The sequence below is a fragment of the Artibeus jamaicensis genome, unplaced genomic scaffold, assembly GCF_021234435.1.
Source record: "Artibeus jamaicensis isolate MK-2021 breed Jamaican fruit bat unplaced genomic scaffold, CSHL_Jam_final scaffold_754, whole genome shotgun sequence".
Taxonomy (NCBI): domain Eukaryota; kingdom Metazoa; phylum Chordata; class Mammalia; order Chiroptera; family Phyllostomidae; genus Artibeus; species Artibeus jamaicensis.
Window position 1 is genome coordinate 1,789,849 of NW_026522054.1, and position 21,357 is coordinate 1,811,205.

At 41.6% G+C, this 21,357-nt stretch overlaps 1 protein-coding gene across 11 annotated transcripts in view; it reads right to left on the bottom strand.

Annotated features, from left to right (window-relative positions):
- ENAH (ENAH actin regulator) overlaps window positions 1-21,357 on the bottom strand; it is a 217,028-nt gene that overhangs the window by 24,281 nt on the left and 171,390 nt on the right. For all 11 annotated transcript variants that reach the window (XM_053659591.1, XM_053659586.1, XM_053659587.1 and 8 more), the window contains one exon: window positions 5,790-5,874. In XM_053659591.1, coding sequence (XP_053515566.1) covers window positions 5,790-5,874 — 85 coding nt within the window. The remainder of the gene's footprint in view (window positions 1-5,789; window positions 5,875-21,357) is intronic.

Below are 21,357 nucleotides of genomic sequence, written 5' to 3' on the forward strand. Positions count from 1 at the left end.
CACTTCTCTCACAAAAACACAAAGCCTCTCTCTGGACAGATCAGCACACTTAACAGTAACTGCGGGAGAGAACCAGAAGAAACCTATGGCAGTGCTTAACTCTGAGTGGTAGTGGTTCACACCACTGGCTACCAAGTAACCAAATCGGATTTTTAAGACACAGTACCGACTCCATTATGCTATTGGATGCACCGCTGGCTACCAAGTATCTGAGGGATGACAATGTCACCACAGGGAGGAGGGCAAGAAATTAGGTGCATTGAGAGGAATGTTTTTTAAAAATAAACTAGACAGAGAAAGTCAACTATTATATTTTTAAAAACTTGTACCTAGTGAATAAACTCAGCTAGGTCTTATATTAAGTTCAAAACGTGTTTTTTTTTAAAGGGCATTTTAAATGTAATACTCTGAGCAATCTATTGAATCCAAAAGGCACACGATACACCCATATTTTTCTAATAAGAATAATGTCTGAATACAGAAACTCAGGGAGAGTGCTTCCCTTTAAATTAGTAGCTGCACTAAGAAATCAGTGATGAAAAGATCCAAGTTACCAGGTCGTTTTGCATCCCCGTGCCACCTCTCACATTCTCATTTTATTAAAATGATGTAAGCACATAGTTTTTAGAACTTGTAACAAAACCAGCAGTTCATCCCTCCAACCCTCCCACCCATTTCCAACGCATCGAAGACAATTATTGTCAACTCTCTGGATGTTTCTCATGTTTTGACTTTAGGTATCACATACTGACTTTCTAATGAGACCATGGCTTTCCCAAGTCCCTCACCACACACACACGATTTTCCCAGTAGTCACAGGAGAATACTGATTTCTGCCGATTAACTCAACATTCTGAGTTTGTTATTCCTGGGATAATGTAAATACTATTCACAGCTGGACCACATAGTATTCTAAGACTACATCTCATTTCTTACTCAAGTTTTTGGTCTTTTTTTTTCACCCCCAAGTTAATGGCTGCTTCTCTAGGCAACACAACGCTTTCAACACAAAATACGAAGTTGAAGTCAGAGGTAGGAGAAGGCTGGGTATGAGTGAAATGAATCTGAAAGACTTATGAATGATGGCATTTACAATGAAGGGTGTGCTGACTTGGGAAAATTGTTCCGTATGTCATAATATTGTAGGATTTTCGGTCTGTAAGACAGAGTATTTGCTGATGTAGGGAAAAAACACAATGCCATAGATTTCCCAAGTTCACTGACAGACGATTGAAGCCTGTAGCTCAGACAGCTGCAGGAGATCCTGCTTTTTATTTTCTTGATTTGAGGGTAAGAAAGAAAAGTGTTATGAATCCCAGCTCATTTTAGCCTGCTCACTAAAAAAGTTGCACATCGAACTATATTTCCCAAAGCAGTGTGCCAAACAAAAAAATTCAAGCTTACATATCTTTAGTATCCATCCCCGCTGAGCTGGGTGGTATGTAAATCTGACTTTTCGTGTCCTCTAAATTTTTATGACAGTTTACAAACATACAAACTCTGCTTTTTCTTAGAAATGTCACTGCCAACTCACAGACTGGAAGCACATGTGAGCCCCCTTCCTAGAGTTCTGTCTCCAACACAGCTGTTCATATGGAAAATGGTAAAACCGCAAGCCTGCTTTTGCTCCTCCACCTTGGACAGTCACCTGAAGACTTTTTGGAACACAGAAGCCCTAACTCTGAACTATGGAAAAATTCTGGCAGCGTGCCTTTTCACTGAAGTGAGGATATTCATTTTAAAATAATTTGAAATATGTGTATTTTCTCAGAAACCATTACAGTGCTGGTGACCAAAATGATAGAGAAGAACATTTTCTAAACAGTATCAGAAACAGTTCCCCGCACACACCAAATATCTGTTTCTGCTCCCACAAGAGGGGTCCCCAAACACAGAGATACACAAAGCGCTCGTCCATGAGATTAACAGCTTTTGTATATATTCAAACACATATTTACTTTAAGTTGACTCGAAGTCAAGTTTAGGTTGATATGTTAAAGCAAGCAAAATATAAATAACAAAATTTAAAACTGTGGCCCTGGCTGGTGTGGCTCAGTGGATGGAGTGCCGGCCTGTGAACCAAAGGGTTGCCGGTTTGATTCTGGGTCAGGGCACATGCCTGGTTTGCAGGCCAGGTTCCCCCGTAAGGGATGTGCAAGAGACAGCCACACACTGATGTTTCTCTCCCTCTTTTTCCTTCCCTTCCCCTCTTCTCTAAAAATAAATAAAACACAAATAAATAAAATACATTAAAAAATTAAAACTGGGTTTCATTCAGCCTTACCTATAATACACAGTGTTAGGGAAATAAAGAGTGATTTGAATTCTGACGTAATGAAGTGGGAAGGCAGACGAGGAAGGATGTTCTGGAAAGGCTGGTGACATTCAGTGACACTCTGATATTACAGACACTTGTCAGAAAATGCAACGGAATAAATATGTTCTGACCACGTCCTGTGGCCACTTCACATCTCGATTAGCAAACACATGACAATGGACAGAACTAAACAGTACAATCAAGTTTCACCCTCAGAGGGCTCCTGAGACCAGGGACAGTACTCACAGGAGAAGGCGGTCGACCCTGGGCCCATCCTGCCTCTGCAGGCTGATCTGAGGCCGGAACACCTTCATGGCTCTGGCCCCTGTTCTACATTGAGGCTGCTACTCCCCTTTTATAACTCCCAGGTAGCAGGGGTGATGCACAAGCTATTTATAGATATTAACTAAATTCAGTCCTATGTTGAGACTAACAGAGGACTGACTCATGGTTCTCAGAATATGTTCTGCATCACAGTCAGCCAAGGAAGACAAATATTAATGAGTAGGCATCAAAAACCAGTATTAGAAAGGACACACTTACGAACAGAAAACTACACTACACTATCATCATGTTACTGATGTAAAGGCGTTGGACTAGTAAGATTTAACAGCTAGGGGAAATGTTTTATCAACTCGATTTTACTTTCATCAAAAATAAAGTTAAACTCATAAAAGATTGTACATATAAGGGGAGACCACCCCCCAAAAATGAGAATTATTTTCAAGAGGGGCAGCCCCTTGTAGTACAGGCTCCCCCACTAGGTGAGTGTTCTAGGAGCTCATCTGTATCAGTGGACCAGCTGGTGTCGTAGTGAGAGGCTGTGTTCCGTCAGTGAATGTTTTTTTTGAAGACTCTTTCAATGCTCATTTGCCCATTTCATGATGGGCGATTTACGAGCGCACCTGCCCACACCCTGAGCTGAGTGTTTAGCAGTCTTTGACCAAAAATGGCATGACCTTCATGCCCCACCCTCTCTTGTTACAAGCAACTTTTTTTTTTTTTGGTCTGTTTCCCCAGATGAAAAAAAAAGTCCTCAAAGGGAAACATTTTGTGGATGTGGAAGAGGTGAAACAAAAAACAGCAAAAGCTCGAAAAAGTGTCAACAAAATCATCAAGTTCCAAAACTGTTTCAAGCAGTTAAAAAAACATCTCGATAAGTGTATTCCATCAAACGGAGAGTACTTTGAAGGTGGCTGAAATTTAAACATGTAAGAATAAGTACACAAATTTTTTATAAGTAAATTCCGGGTCTTTTCTGTGACAGAAAAGAACAGCAAGGGAGGGAGAAACTTTAAACCAGACGCGAAGCAGCGTGTCCGACAGCTTTGTGGGGACACAACGCAAACGGTGGGGAAAGAACAGAGATGATTAATTAATATCGTAAGACAAAGAAATGGGTTCAGAAGGTTTACCTAAAAGGAAGAGGAGCCGTGCATGACTACAGACAGAAAAGAATGTAAAAATCCATGCCAGTTTTTCAGAAATTTGGATTTCACTCTTCAACAGGACAAAGTTAAGGCCTTCAACTAAACAAGTATAAACAGCACCTCCAGTTTTCAAGCCCCTAAGTGTTGCCCTGGCTGGTGCCGCTCAGTGGATTGAGCACGGGCTGTGAACCAAAGGGTCGTCTCACTGGTTCAATTCCCAGTCAGGGCACATGCCTGGGTTGCGAGCCAGGCCCCCAATAGGGGGATTGATTGCATGAGAGACAACCACACACTGATGTTCCTCTCCCTCTCTTTCTCCTTCCCTTCCCCTCTCTCTAAAAATAAATAAATAAAATCTTTAAAAACCAAACAATCCCTTAAGTATCTCCTTAGAGACAAACAGAAAAGCCTCAGGTCCAGGTGAGCGCCGCTCGGGCTGGCACTTTGGAGACGAAATATCTAAGAGGCGTGCGGTTTCCGTAACGATCACTAAGACTCCGCTCAGCACTGCCTCCTGACTACCACTGCGACTAGCACGTCACACGCTGCAAACCCTGCGTGCAGCAGGTCTCCCTCTGCGGCCCACCAGCCAGCAAGCCCTCCGTGGTCTGTGTCTCCATCCTGAATTGTCCTGGCCTCCAGGAACTGCCTTGGATGACTTCCTTGCCCGCCATACTTACCAGAATTATGTGTTATATTTTGGGCTTTTCCTGGGTTCTCTTAGTTTTCTATAAATGTGTTAGTCCCAATAATGCTGCGATCATTTTTTATTAACTACTTTCCTGGTGCACGTGTGTGTCTGTACAGTATCATTACAGCTTATAACTCTTGGAATTACTCTGCTACGTTTAAAACTCTCAATAGGGAACTGAAATTATTCTATCTTTTAAGCTTCCCTTGTTTCTAGAGAAACTTAATTTTATTTATAAAATCTGTTCATGACAGCATCACTCAGAAGAGTTCGATTTTCACCAAATTGGGAGGCTATTTCAAGAGTGAGCTACCTGAATATACAGACTGTGGCAGGAAGGAATAAACAAACGAGTGAACAAATAAAAGCATTTTGGGAGGTCCTGGCGGACCCTCCTCAAGAGATAAGCAATTTGGGGGCTGGGATGGGAGAAATAGACAAAAAAAATGTACTTGAAAAATAACTAAATAGAATTTAAAAAAAAAAGAGAGAGATAAGCAATATTATGCCAAAGCAGTGGACACGGAACCAGGGCAGACGTTCCTTTGACTGTCAGGGAAACACAATGCCTGACCAGCACAGAGAATAGGAGGAGTGTTTCAAATATAAGGTCCAAGTCAAAGGCCACAGGAAGAAAGGCCGGCTTGTCACGAAACGAGTGCTTCTCAGGTGGAAAAACCCACCCACGCGACAGTTCCCAATGCCCCAGAATCGGGGGATGGTCAAACTCATCTCAAAAAGCCTGAATGTGCTTAAACTGGCTTCAACAGCTCGATGTTTGTTACCGAATACACCTGAATTTTAGAAAACAACTTTGTTACCAAGTTGCTTATCACTCAGAGATTCTGCTAATTCAGAAAAATTACCCCGAAATGAGTCTGTATTATAATTTCAAATGTATTGATGAACTGCATTGAAATGATGGCAGATAATGTTATTGATCTCACTCAGCCAGCAGCGTGGTCATAAAGAGAGTGATTTTGTGTTCCATTACTACACCCGATCAATGGTAAAGTCTCAAGATCAATGCCTCAGACAAAAGGCCAGCATTATTTCAACTTTCTGTAACTACAATAAAAATAAGACTCCTTGAAGTACATACATTTTATGCTATATAAAATATTTAAGTATATATGAGCATGCTTTTGACAAAAAAAGCAGCTACAAAATTTTAACACCGTCTGTTCAGCGTAACAAGAATGTGCTAATTTATTAATGCTGATTCCGCAACTTAATAAGAGTCCTGACTTTCAAATGGCTAAGGAGACCATGTACTTTCAACATTAGGATGTTCATAGTTTGACCTTCCACAATGGAATGAAAAAGGATAAACAGTAACCAGGAAGTTTACCTTCTTTGAATTTCCAATTCTTCTTGTGATGGGCCATTTTGAACTTGGGCAGGTAGCTGTGAATTTTGTCTAGTCAATGTTGGCCCTAAAAAGGGAGGAAAACATTACAGATGAACGTTATCTCAATATTTAGCTGGCTAGAGATAAAACCATGAGAAGAACATAAAATTATCACGTATTTACAGATGCGTCTCCGTTTTGTTTAGCAAAATAAAATATAAGCTTTCCATAACACAGAGCAAATGAAAGACTGCAACATAATACTGCCGTCATCTCCAAAGGCTTTACTTGAAACAAATGGCAAACACCAACGATAAAGGAAAAACAAACATTTATACATGAAGAGCTTGAGTAAAACAAGTGTTTAGTGAGCACCTGGAAAGGCACCTAAGCTCGACATTTTCTAAGACAATGAGACATTCTTTGCGGGGTACTGATTCATGAAGTGCAGAGGGGGAACCGAAATGAAAAATCAGAATTCAAACACTCACCTAAATAGAACACTGGAAATGAAAAACAGGAGAGAGAGAGAGAGCATGAGAACCTCATTACTAGACTGATGGATGTTAATGCATTTATCAAATTTGCTTAATTGAAGTTGCCACTCTCATTCCATGGCCTGGCTCTGCCAGGCACCGGTGAAGACAAACTTCCGCTGAACTTAATACATAGTTAACCTACTTATCTGAATTTCTAAGGCAACAGAGGTCACCTTCACTTTTCATCTGGGGTTAAAAAAAAAAACCACCGGCATCCAAGTCAACATGGTTCTGTTAGGAGAAACTAATGTGTAGAAACTAATCTGTTTCTACACATTACGTACAAGGCAGACCTACGTTTAGCATCTGAGAAAGAATGCCCCTGAATTACGGGACATTTCAATGTCACTGGCTATAAAAATTGAATGCGTCATAGGTCAAGATAAATACTGGACCTAATATACAATGTCTGGGGTCACAACAGAAGTCTTGAAATCTAATCCAGGAAACAAGAGAATAAAGAAATAGTTATCTTCCACTCTTGGAGACAAACAGACATATTTGTGAGTTCTAATGTGCCAGGAAATGCCCCGGCAGATATTTTAAATGTTTTGTAGACCACTAGTATAAAAAGCAGTTGATAAATAAATGCTTCTAAAGCAAACTCTTACAATCTATAAAGTAACAGCGCAGAGTATGACATACTAGTGGAAGAGACTTCACAACCAGAAGGATGAGGCTCCTTTAAATCTAATAAAGGACTCGTTTACCCCACGTGTAGAAAAAGAAGTCATTCGATCTAAACTTACCTACTAACTTTTGCCTCATCTCCTTCACACATTTTTTTACATTAATCATTTAATTTGTCCTCTAATGACAAATTAGGTAACAAATGCACTGATACATTTCATCAGATTTCCTAAGAGCCTGCTATTTTGAGAACCACAAAATATATTAACCTCATGTAATCGGTAACAACAAAAAGATCAAAAACTTTAAAAATGAGAATGACACGCACACTTCAATGTCTGCATAAATGAAAGTGTAGAACTTGTCTAATGAACAGAAAGGAATTCCTTCCTTCTTTAGAAAGGTAATATAATAATGTAAAAATACTGTCATACACGAATGGTTAACACTTTACAGGGAAAAGATGTCTTTTTTGGCAGAAGGGGTCCATACAGTAAAGGTAGGAGGTTAAATTTGAGAAAATGTAAACGATTTGGAGGAACTATTTTATCTATCCAAAGTCATATTTATCTAAAAATATTAAAAGGGCATCTCCCAAGGCTTTTTATAAAGTAACGTTGAGATATTCGCATGAAAACCCCAGGCTGCTCCGGTAGTTAAATGGCTGCATGCCGGGAGGCTCCACGTGACCTGCATCCGTCCGTCTCCAATAAGAGCGCGGCCGCCCGGCCACCTGTAGGGCAGGCGCTGAGTCTCCAGGGCAGTTTTAACAGATAAACTCACCAACTAAAACCCACCCATATAAGTTTTAACTCAAACATATAAATTCAAGAAAAAGGGTATCAACACGTCAATTCTGTAGGTTTTATTAAACAGGCTTTTAAAAAGAAAACTAACAAAAGTCAATATAACTCACCAAAGAGTCTGAATGAGAGAAAGTATCTTAGCAATTTACAGAAACTGTTTTGGGTTGTTTTTTAGTTAAAAGTTTACTCAGCAAACTTGATTTAAAAATAATTTACTGCAGTTTACTCATGAAGCTGAGAAGCAAAGAAAAACTTCATTGAAGATCCTTTTAAGATGGGGGTGGGTAGGGGGATTTGATCCAAAATCAACTCTTAAAATTTGCTCTACATGGTTCTTTGTGACAGTGGCTACTTGTCTTTCCGCAGACATCATAAGCACCCTGCAAGCATTATATAAAAGAGGTCTACATGAATCATGAACTTCAGGCACACAATTACATTTTCTCTTCCTGGCAAGCATTCTGGGGGTCGGACAATGGGCAAGTTGTACCAAAGGCACCACATCCAGTAGCAACTCGGATCAGGCAAGGTGTCACCTGCCACCGAATTTTCTGGACTATGACTCTTACTCAATTCACAGAGGCCATATTCCTACACAAGTGTCTGTGTCCCCACAGAATACAAAAAAGGTCCTTTCCTGACCCATGGACACATGACGGTATTTTAGGGGCACCGTGTGGTGCTCAACAGTTCTCTTTGGGGGAAAAAGAGAAGCAAGTAAACCTGCTTTGTTCCTACTATATTATCATAAAGAACAATAGCTATTTGAGGGTTAGTTTTCTGTGTTTAATTACCACAGCCAAAGACAATGGTTGATCTTAATTTGTCCTGGCTAGAACCCATAGAGCAAAGGATGTGAATTACAGTTTCCAATAAAGGAAAAGTGTCCGTGTCGCTGAAATGGCGTCCTAGAGGTGACGGAGTCGGAACAGAAGCTCTCTCCAAACAAGGAATGAGCGGCAATTCAGTCTTGACTCCAATCTTGAGTTCTGGCTAAAGGACATTTTACTTACTGTAACATTTTAATTTTCACAAATAGTTTCACACTTAGCCACAGACTATTCAAAAACACAGGACCAAAAGACAAATAGGTGTTATTATACACAATACAACCAAGTTTAAACTCAGCAATGTGGTGATGATATTGTTTGTACAATTCAAGATAATAATGGGGGGAAATCTGCTTTTTAACACCTAATTTTACAACTTAAAAAGTTCCTTTCTGCCCCGGCTGGTGTAGCTCAGTGGATTGAGCACGGGCCTGTGAAGCAAAGGGTCACCGGGTCAATTCCCAGTCAGAGCACATGCCTAGGTTGCAGGCCAGGTCCCCAGTAGGGAACACACATTGATGTTTCTCTCCCACTCTTTTTCCTTCCCTTCCCCTCTCTCTAAAATTAAATAAAATGTTTAACAACAACAACAACAACAAAAAGTTCCTTTCTGTTAAGGCCAAATCAATCCTCTCTCCTCGACTGGGTAACCTGTGCCTATCAGTCTGCAGGTGGAACTCAACACACTCAGTAGCAGGTGCAGCACAAGTTCATTTCCAAAAACAACTCAAGAGCCCTAATGACCCACACAGGAAAAGTCACTCGCGGCCAGTTCAGAAGGCCCGGAAGAACCTCCGAAGGAGGTAGAAAATTCGGGATTAAGTTACTGGTGAACCACTTCGTCACAATGGCTGACTGGGGACCCTGGGGGGACGGGGGATGTAGGAACAGCCAAAGGACAGGCTCACTACTTAGCTGGGTCACCTGGCGCAATCGTTCAACAGAGCAAGAAATACACTAGAAGGTTCATTTTTGAAAATTTGTAACACATTTTTGCCTTAAACCAGCAAGGACATAAATTTTAAAACACTTCTCTGCATAGATGAAGAAACAGTATCAGTAATGCTGAAGAATTACATCAAAAACAGTTTAAAAAATTGATAAAGTACGCATACGTAGCTGAACCATTGACATAAAACTTTAGCAGTGTTCACAAGGTTCTCTCTTATTCAAAAAATCCGGCCAGGTACTCAGGAACCAAAAAAAAGGTATATGTGAGTTTTTAAAAAATTTTAGAGCACTAAGATTTGAAAATTACTTTTTGAACATGGGTTTTCAAAACAAAGTTTTAGGGTCCAATGAGGATAAAAAGAATTCAGAAAGGGGGGAGGGGTGTGTGTGTGTGTCCCTTGTGTGAGGACAGGGATACACATGTCTCTAGTTAACTGGAGTTTGGGGTATCTAAGTGACCCACACAAACAACACATGTATGTGCACACTTGTGTATATGAGTGAAAAGAAGCACTCCAGGAGGCCTAAGTTCACTCCTCAGCCACAGACACGTGACTATGAATAAAGGAGGCTGGCGATCAGAAATCCGCAGCAGAGAGAAAGAAGGAGCTACTACCCTTTGCAACAACATGGATGGAACTGGAAAGCATTATGCTGAGTGAAATAGGCCAGGCATTGAAGGACAAATACCATATGATCTCACCTTTAACAGGAAGCTAAATAACAAAATAAACAAGCAAATAGAATAAAAACAAAGACACTAAAATAGAGAACAAGTGGGCAGCGACCAGAGGGGAGAGGGAAGGGAATTTAAGGGGAAAAACGAGGAGGGATTTTGAAGAACAAGTATGAAAGACACAGGGATGAGGTCTGTGGGGGGGGGGGGGTTGGGAGGGAGGTGGGGAGATGGGGCGGAGGGGGGGTTGGGATGGGAGAAATTGACAAAAGAAAACTGTACTTGAAAAATAACTCAATAAATTTTAAAAAATAATAAAATAAAATATATAAAAAAAAGAAATCCACCTACTAGAGCGAGCAAGGGAGTGTGCCTGCCTGGAGGCGGGCACGCCCACAAATGAGTTAATTCAGGTGACGCATCCCTTCCACGAAGGCGCGTTCACCTTCCCCAGATCAGTGAGATGGAATCCCCCCTGAAACTCTGAATAAAAAGACTGCTCTCACACAGAATAGTTAAAACCAAAAACGAACAAAACACCTCTCTCTCATGTTGAAAGAAGTGAAAATGGGAGTTAGTTTGAAGATCCTGCTTCTAACTACATCCTCGCTGAGATGCCGACTCGGGAGCTGAGCAAGCACCTGCAGGGACCACGACAAATATCAGGACACCGAACAGCAGCTCACTACTTGTCCCAAATACCACGGCACCAAACCACAGCACCAGACCACGGCCTCGGGGAACGAGAGTTACGGAAACGCGCAAGGGGTATGCACCACAGCTGGAAAAAGTAACATAAACAGAATGTTGCTTACCACAGAAAATACATCGCAAATTAGTGCTGTCCTGGGTAGCAGTAACCTTGCTCTGGGCTGCAACAGACACCTTGGTGTTAGAAGCTTCGAAGGACAAGGGGCCGTCTGAAAAACTTCGCATAAACTAAAAGGTGCTTTGAAAAGTTCACAATGGATTTATACAGACTTCCTATCTAAATCCTCATTCTGGAAGCTCTGCAATTCAATAAAAACGTATCCTCTTTAACATTAGCTTTAAAAACTGTTAGGTGTCATCTTGTTTGTGGAAAAACCCCGTTAGCCACACAGTTCAAATGATGCTTGTATAGCTTAATTATTTCCTGAGTTATACAATCAGAGAGTGCAATCAATTTCTGCATGACAGTCACATTGTTTAAGAATAAATGAAGCTGAGGTACAGGAAGTCAAGATCTACGGCCATTAGAGTTAATTTCTTGGTATCTACTCCCCTTTTAGCATTTATTGCTCACACAGGAGAATTTGCAGCTGAAAAAAAAAATTTAGGGGAAGCACTTAAGAGAAATACTCATTTCTACTAGTTGAAAAAGACCACAGCCATTTTCAACAGCCTAGAGCACTGAACGTGTTTTATAGTCACCGATGTAAAATAAGAATACCCTCACTTGGTTTTCAAGTGGAAAAATAGCAAAACTATTCCTTGTTTCACCAAGCCACTTATCACTGTTCCTTTTTTTCTCAATATATGTACACATATTTGACAAGTTATTAAAGTGTGTGGCCACATCAAGCAGGCATTTAATATTTAGGCCACCTTCCTTAAAATTTACCTTTAGCATGAACAAAGTAAACTTTTTTACGAGACAAAATTCAATGAGAAGAAGTGACAGTTGATGAAAAGGTAAAGGGCTTTTATCAAATCAAGGTGACACTCAAAACTGGGATAGAAAACCAAAATCAGGTGTTTTTAGTATTACATCAGTGACATCAAAACCTTACATCAATAATTTTCTATCAAATCCTAAAGAAATCCTTTCCACCGCAATCAGGATCTTCTTCTTCCACTGGTATTAACCAGGAAGCAAAACAGGTTAGAAATGTACTGACTTCGAAAGGACCACATAAAGGCAAACAAAACAGCATTTTAGATATCCTCTAAAACCGTCTGCTTCAAGTAACAGAATTTATGCTAACTAAAGTTTGCATAGAATCAGAACCCAACCAATTAATATTTAAAGTATGCACAATGAAAATGGTAATAAATCTTAAAATTCAAGATTTTAAATCACGTTTAGAAATTAGATTAAATATAGTCCAATACAGTATCAATCTTGTTTTGAAAATATATTCAGCAGGTATTTTTAAACACAAACAAAATACATAAAGACTGATAAACGTCCCCTTCACTAAGCATTTCCAACCATCCAGTCTATTATTAAAGTTACATGCACCATATTTACAGTAATGACATAAAAAAAACAGACATACATATACAATGTCTACCAAGCTAATTAGAGCATTCCAAAGGAGATAAACAATTTAGAAATTTTTTAATAATTCTATTTTAAGTTTAGACTTTAAAGAATTCTGTCTTACCAGTGTCTGTAAATGACTTTTTAAAGCTTTTATTAAACAAACGTGCCTAGTCTTCAGGTTTTACCCTTCCGTTCCTTTAATGCATATTTAAGGGAGGGGGGAGAGAAGGCAAATAGAAACACTTACAAGGAAAACCTGAGACATTATCTCGTCTCTGACAACAAAGAAACAACCACGATCGATTACCAACCATTGTGGCAAAAAGTCATCCGATCAGAATGCAGGTAAACCACTGTTACTGCATGAGACAAAAACACTTTTACCCCCAAACTCCCAATCTTGTCACAGTTTAAAGTATTATGCACCATCCTTGCACTAGGTATCTTTAAGCACCTTCTTTCTAATGATTTTTATTTCTTACCGTCACGTAAAAGAAATACTGATCTAAATTCTGACACAGTTGCTTCAATTCTACTGCAGTTTGCATTTCCCAAAGATACTAAATTATTCATCCCATTATATGTACACAGCCAACAGCCTTTCCTGCTTAATACTGATGCTATTAACTCCTTACTCGCTCAGCCAGGGGAAGAGGCTGGAATATGGGGAAAGCCTTCCCTGTGCAGATTGAGTAAATTGGGCAAAACAATGATCGCAGCATTACTAGTTTCAGTACAAGCCTCTATAGTGCAGATAGCTCACTTTTTACCTATCGAAGGTCATTTCTCTCAGCCATATTAAAATAGGCTTAGGACCGAGATAAATTGGGATGGGCCCTCATGAAACGCATGAACTATGTATCCAACAATAGCAAAATTTAACATTCCTTTATAGACTTAGGGAGAAGAGAACCGGCCATGGCCATCGGCTACTCTAACCTTAACACAGTGTTGCCCCGGTTGTCCATTTATTTCTAATGTCGTCTGTAAAACTCCTGTTCCTCAGGCGTCTCCCCCTGCCTTTTAACAGTCTTCACCATTAACGGTTTTATATGAGCGGAGAAATGCAGAAACCTTGAGTAACATATTAATATCAGAAAATGAAGGCTATTTAGACTTGATCAGCATTACTATATTTTATTGCTACATACAATTACCACCGTATACCCTCAGCATCCATGTTTCCAACATCAGAGGTTTCTACTCCGAGCAGTTGGTCCCAAGGCAATTTGTAATGCGGATGATACGCATCTCAGCATTTTTTCTGAGGATGAAATGAGGTAATGTTTGCTCAAAGCTGGCTGTAATTTGATTTGCACTCTAGAAAACTGGTCCGCTCAGTGAGCACAGCATCGGCATCCAAATTAGCAGCATTCCCACTTTTAACGGTCAATAAGGCCCCCCAGGCATGACCCCCGTGCCTGCAAAGTTCGACAACGTGTGTTACTGAGACAGAATGAAAGCAAACGCGTCGTGTTCGCTCTAAGATAGCTGGAGGGGACCGGAGGGAGACACTGCGGTGGTGTGGCTGCCGGCGTTCAAGAACACGGGTACGGGCATGCCAACTGACGCAGTCACTAAGGAACACAGTACGGGGGTTCCTCCAAAAATAAAAACAGAACCACCACATGACCCGGCAATCCCGCCCGCCTCTGGGTGCCCGTCCACAAGCAATGAAACCCGAGTCTCAGAGACACACCTGCACCCCCACGCTCACTGCAGCATCATTCACGACAGGCAAGATGCTGAAGGGCCTCAGTGCCCATCGACCCCGGGATGGTAAAGGAGACAGAGGCACCTGTAGAGAGGCACGCAGATCAAGATACAGACCTACAGGGTCCAGCGCACATGACGCTCTTTCTTGTCATTACAAAATCCTAAGCATGTCATTCTGTAACCTAACAGTATCACACGCAAGCACACCGTAGAACATTTTAGGTGAAATGTTCAAGGTAAAACTGTAAATCATGACACCCATGTTATTACCCTGCCAACCACGCTCAAGCAGGCGTTACTCCTGCCGGACCCTGCACACCCTCGGTCCTTGTACGTACGGTCTGGTAGAGACAGGAAGTAATCTGAGTGGCCGCCGGGAGCTGGCGGGTATGGAATGATTGCATGGGGCAGGGGGTGGTTTAGGGTGCAGGGTGAAGATGATGGCTTAAGGACAGGGGGTCTCTTTTCAGCATGATGACAATGATCAAAAATTGTGCTGATAACCACACAACCCTGTGAACACACTTAAAACCACCGAATCGTGCCCTTTGAATGGGTGAACTGCATGGTATGTGAAGACAATGAGGCCATTTAAAAAAATGTATTGTGTTGTGTTCTCCGGCTCAGCACTGACTACAACACAACACTGAGAACGTCTCAATGCCTATTACTTCTCCATTAATCTCTGGGTGGTAGGGTTTTAGGTAATTTTACCTTCTTCTTTATGCTTCTGTACTGCTGAAATTCTTACAGTAAGCACAATGGAGGGGGGTGGATAAAAAAGCTTATTCTCATTTGAAAAACAAAGTGTGCTGTGCTGGAAATGAGAGGTCTCCTCCGGCGGGGCTCTAACTGGCTCCAGTTTCCAACAAGAGAACTGAATGTGAACAGGGAAGAAAAGCGACTCCGCTGATAAGACCCACGTGACCGGAGCACCGACCGCAGAGCCGGGACCTGGACGCCCTTCCCAAACCCAAGAGCCAGTATGGGAAGGTACAGCGCAGGTCCAGCCACCAGGCTGGCTTGTCAGCAGGAATCAAACCAAAGGTCACGCTTAGGTCACGACTCTGAATACATCTCCATTCAGGAGGGCTCATCGGAAACCAGGGCTGCCCTAGTTACTCAGGACAGAGGCTGCGTCTCCATGGGAACCCCGGTGCCCTTGCTCTTCTCCTTTCTCCGCACACAGCTCCTGGCACTTCGTCCGCCAAACCAGGACGCAACTTCTCTCCCTAAGACAGCAATGTCCAAATTCTCAACACTCAAAAGCACATAAAATTTTATAATAAAATAGTTTTTTAAAAAAAACAGTTCTGTTGAAAACATAAAAAATCTAAGCTGGGTTCGTTCACATCCACATGGAGTTGATTAAATAAAATTACATTAAGTAAAGTTATTTGTGTGGGCTGTCAGCAAGAACATAAAAATAAATTTGGTCTACAAACTAAGCATCATTAACTTCTGTCTCTGAAATGCAATTATGCCCCCTAACAATATAAATTTTATTTTACTATTCTTTAAAAAAATAGTCTCAGGCCCTGGCTGGTGTAGCTCAGTGGGCCTGCGAACCAGACAGTCGCGGTTCGATTCCCAGTCAGGGCACATGCCAGGGTTGCAGGCTGGTTCCCTGCAGGCCAGTTTCCAACAGGGGACCCACAAAAGGCAACCGTACATTGATGTTTCTCTCCCTCTCTCCTTCTCTTCCGCTCTAAAGATAAATAAATAAAATCTTTAAAAAAAAAACCTAAAAAAATAATAACAAAAAAATAGTCTCAGAGTTAGTAAGTCATAATGTTGGCATACAAATTCACATGTGAAAGGATGCTGCTTAGATGAAGCATCCAAATATTCAAACAAACATAAAAAACTTTAAGTTAGGATTCTCATGTTCCCACTCTTTATGACTCAATAAATACTATTCGATAAAGTGTCTTCAGAAAAACTGTGCAAAAAATCCTTACTGACATATTTAAATAATATTTTTAGTATTTTGGTTCAATCTGTAGGCTTCTATTACTGCACTTTCTTCATTACACATTTTCCATGTTAAATCTTGGTCTTTTACTTACTTTCCCTCTAAAAGTAAAAGATGCAGAAGTAACAGCAATCCACTGTTACATCAAAACAGAACGAAATGGGAGAAGAAAGAAGAAGGCTTCAATACCAGCAAGAGCCCAGAAGGAAACACATTTGGAAACCCCGACACCAGCTGGCAGAGACTCGGGGTCTTTCCAATGTACTGCGTGACTGCTGAATTGTTACTTTGTATTATCTGCTTAGAGTCAGTTGTCTGCCTCACTGGACTGCATATACCAGGTAACTAATACAATCTTTACCACTAAATTGGAGTTTTACAGAGCGGATGCAACTTAAACAGAACTCATTAAAGGTGTATCAGGTGCTAGCTGTATACAAAGTAGCTTTACATTTACCAATCCTCCTAAATAATGCAAATGGAGAATAAATATGAGAATGAATGACTCTAATTTTACAATAAAGGGGCAGGGGAAAAAAAACTACTCAACCAGAAACATTTAAACAGAAGAAAAGGAAACTGTCTTGCTAAAGAAACCATCTTCGTGGTGTTGGGAAAGTGGAGGTTCCTGTACAGCCCAATTCAGTGCAATGTCAGGAAACCACCCAGAAAATCGAGATCTGAAGTTTTTAACAGACTGTGAAATTGGGATCCCACAAGCTTCCAGGAAAAAAAATTAACTCTTTAAAAGAAAGCGGGAAAGAGGTCTGGCCCACAGCCAATTGGCAGAGAGCAGAAATCCAGGAGAAGGGAAGTTCCCCCGGGGCCTCAAGACCAGAAACCTCAGGGGCACCAGAGCACTGCGGGTGGGCGACCTCACAAAGCAGGGCGTGTCTTTCAACGGCAATCTGGCCGTGTCTCCTCTGGGAACAACTTCGTACTACACTGGTTTCTAAGCAAAGTCAAGACTGAGCTGGCTGCAGGGATCGTATACCGCCCCTCTTTGCAGAAAAGTAAAATGCACAAAAACAATACAGGTGGAAAGTTTTAAAGAACTCTTGCTTGCTCCAATTTACACTTTAATGAATAAAAGGATAAATTTTGGCAGAGAAATAATATGCTGAGCCTGTTGACAATGGGGAAATATCCCCGAGTCCTGAAAACTCAGCTCTTGTCTGGAATGTGACACCTGAAAATAAAACAGTACTATCTAAACTGAGCAAAAGTACCTATTTAAGAGGGAAAATATATAATTCAAGCTGATTTACCAAAAAAAAAAAAAAAAAGTATCCCTTTGGGGCAGTAAAAACAGTTATGGCTTCCTCAGAACAAAATTCTAAAGATCCAAACATCTGTTCGTGTAAATAACACTATAAATTACTGCTGCATTAAACAGACTCAAGGGCTGTTTATGTATCACACCTCGGTCCAGTTAATAAGACTGTACACGCTACATTAAATATGCATGTGTGTCTCCTAGCCTTCAGCAGAGACACTTTGAATAATTTGATCTTTATTTTGCAAATAAAATCTGCTAGTATCACCCTATTAGCATTGCCACTAACTTTGGTTCTGCCAAATTCCTTACCCAGTGCAGAAAGGAACAGTTTAAAGTGTTCTGATACACATCAGTCCCAGAACAGTGAAAGACGGAAAAAAGAATGCAAGGACCTGCATGCAGGAGAGGCTGTTTACTGAAAGCCTCCAGAGTCCAGAAGGACCAGTTCGTGAAGGAGCCAGGCGTCACACGGGAGAGTCTGTCCTTTATCCTACAAGCAATGGAAAGCCACTGCGAGATTATTCGGTACCTGCCACAGTAGGTAGGCAGGCATCTACCCTGCCTCCCGCCAGTATGTGGTCCGCCCCAAGGAGACTAGAGCCCCGTTTCCTGGGAACTAATGTCACTCATCTAGTCAGCGTTTTCCCATTAGCTTAAGGAAATTTTAAGTAGATGGGCAACAGTGACTCTTAATCTGCGTTTAGTATAGTGTGAGCACAGTAAAGATCAGGTCAGTATTTGCCCAGGAAACTGCAAAATAAAAATGCACTTCTTCCTACACAGATGGCACTGCCATCACCAAACACCCCTGAAAGTTTCCAGACAACAGAAGTCACTTGTTTCTACCACGATCACCTCTAAAATTAGAGCCGTCCCCAGAAAGAGCAGGCCTCACCTGTAAGGAGTATTTCTGGTGCCTTTGCATGAGTAGCCAGCCCTGCCTGCTTATTCGGCTTCTCATTTCCACTTTCTGCCTTTCGCGTACTTCCCCAGTCCGTAGGTTTCTGACCATGTCTTATTTTCTCTACACGTGCAACAGAGCCTCAAGATCAACAATTCTGAATGGTTCGTTTTTGTCCCTCTCACAGCCTGCAACGCAGGACTTTATTAAGAGTACGAAGAGCCCTGGCTGGTACAGCTCAGGGAATGAAGCACCGCGCTTTTAGACAAGGCCTCTAAAGTGCGCTGTGAAGATCTCAAACTGAAAAGCAGAGAAACAGAAAAAAATGGCCTGCAGGTGGGAAGACCCAAGCCCAGCTGTGCCTTCCTTGCGAGGCAGGGCCAAGGGAGAAGTCCCATCTCCCCATGTCAATCTTCCTGACTGGACACTGGAGCGACAGCACCCCAGACCGACCTCACATGATTGTGAAGGTTGTGAGTTTGTAAATGAGGGAGATGGGAAGCAGGAAGCATAAGAGCGCAGCACCCACAAAAAGACTGTCCTGCCCCGACCCCCAAACCTGTCTGGGGGTCAAACAGGTTTCCCAGTAAGATTAATTGACTTAGGAAAGCTCAAAGCAAAAGACACTCCCCAAGGTTACCTTTGGGACCCTTCGTGATCCAATTTCATGTGATTTTATTATTATGTACGATTCCACATATTAAGAGTATTAATGAAGTGCCCCAAAAGTGCTGTGTCTAGAATCAAATGTGTTATGTCTGCTCAACATTCCCATTCTCTCTGTCTCCGGCTGGTAGAACCGTCTTCGCTGGTGGACCTTTGCCCAGAACGACACATCTCATCTCCTCCTGGCCTGTCCGTCGCATCCCACTGAACTATGAAAAGAGAACGAACTGTGACACCAGATGTGGGGGACAGATGCCAGCTGTGCCCCTGTCTAGCTGTGGGCCCTTGGCCGAGCCCCACTCACATCTCTAAAACAAAGATAACACCACCAACATCGTACAGCTGTTACAAAGATGATGGGTTATATCTGTGCCCAACTAGGAACTGCCACAGAGCAGATATTCATGCCTTAGAAGTGTTTTAACAACCAAGGGAGAACGTGAGTTGAAGGCCTAGAACAACAGCTTGGCCTTGTTGTTCATCTAAATAAAAGTTGGTCATGTCCTCCTCACTCTTTTTTTTAAAATATTTTATTTATTGTTAGAGAGAGGGAAAGAGAAGGGGAAAAACATCCAGGGACCTGGCCTGAAACCCAGGCATGTGCCCTGACCTGGAATCCAACTGGTGACCTTTCAGTTCTCAAGAGGACGCCCGACCAACTGAGCCACACCCGTCAGGGCCTCTTCACTCTGCCCCTTTCCTCCTTATACTTTGTCATTTCGGGCCTCATCTTTCTCAACCAACGTTACCACCCTGGTGTCCTAACCTGATCTCCGAACCCATCAATCCATTACATTTGGTCTAAAGCACAGACCTGACTGGTTACATCAAACGTTTATTTAGCACCCTTCAATGCCTGGCCCAACATGTTACCAACGTAATGCCCACACTTCTCAGCAAGAATGCAAGGTCCTTCCCAACCTCCCAGCCTTACCCCTTAGGATTTCCCTCTCCCACACACATCCTCCTGCCCCCGCCTCCACAGTCCATCTGTTGCTTCCCAACTGTCCGCGCTCTCAGGCCCCCACACCTACCCAAAATGTTCTCATTCAAAACACAGCCCGGCCCCCTCTTTGGAAATGCCCTGAACCCTGGAATTTTCTTTAGTATTCCAAAGGCCTTTCTGCACCCTTCACTCACAACATTTCCCAAACTGTCTTCTAAGTTTCCTGGCCTTGTTTCTAGTAACTCCCGCCCAGCTACGACATCCTGGAAGGCAGAGAACAGGCCACCTTATCACGGGCGTGTGCCTCCCAGGGTCCAGCATGACCCCTCCTCTCAGAGCGGGGCTGGCTGGTTCCAGCGACAGAACCAGAACCGTGACACTGCTCTCAACAGTGGCGGCAGCCTGGAAAAGGAGAATGCCGCTACGAACGCAAGGCATTTCTAGAAACTTTTTGAGGTTTCTTAAAATCCAATTAATTTTTTTTTAAAATCTCAAAAAGATTAAAAAATGCTGAGATAAAATGTATACAAATGCTCATCTTAGAAGGTATATCAGGCCAAAGCATCAGTAAGAAAAAATAAATTAATGGAATCTCAATATTTATTTATACGACCTAAAGAAAATTTCAAACATGAGGTTATCTTTGACTCATTTTCAATAGATATTTTTAGAGCCAGAGCAGTTTTACCAACGGCAAAATACTAAGGATTTCCTCTCACAAAGGGGGAACATCAGTCGAGCAGAACACGAGCTGGAGAATAACCTTATTGGCTATGCCTAAGATTTTTCATTTAAAAATACATTTAAAATTATTTTCTATTTTCAAATGGCTTAAACATTTCTCAGAATGAAACACTGTGTAAATTTACCTCTGCCAATCATCCCAAGGACTGACTTTATATTTCATACAATTCATGACTATTATCTGCAAAATTGCTACACAGGTACTTGATAAATAATACAGCGATACAAAATATCAGTCTGAATAATGCATTTTCAATGCATCTGTTTAAAACCGAGTCCTTTTCCACAAGGCAGCTGAAAGAGATAAACTGCAACTGAAAGAGATAAACTGCAGCCGGTGGGGGTGAAAGGAAGAACACTATTTCAACTCTTTTCAAAAATGTTCCATGTGATTCGGGTTTTTAAAATTCCAAATATAACTCACTGTATGTAGCACCTCCTGTACTTTCCAGTATATTAGATAATTGCACAGTAAAGCTAAAACAAAATAAAGGGAAACATTTCAGCCACCCACCCTTCTCCCAGGAAATGGGAATATTAAACACACACAAAGCACCTTCTGAAGGTCAGCACCATGAGCCCCAAAGAAAGCTGTTTTTTTTCTCCGTTTAAAAAAATCTGTCTGAGGATTTAGAGAACTTAGGGATCAAGGGAGAGAAGA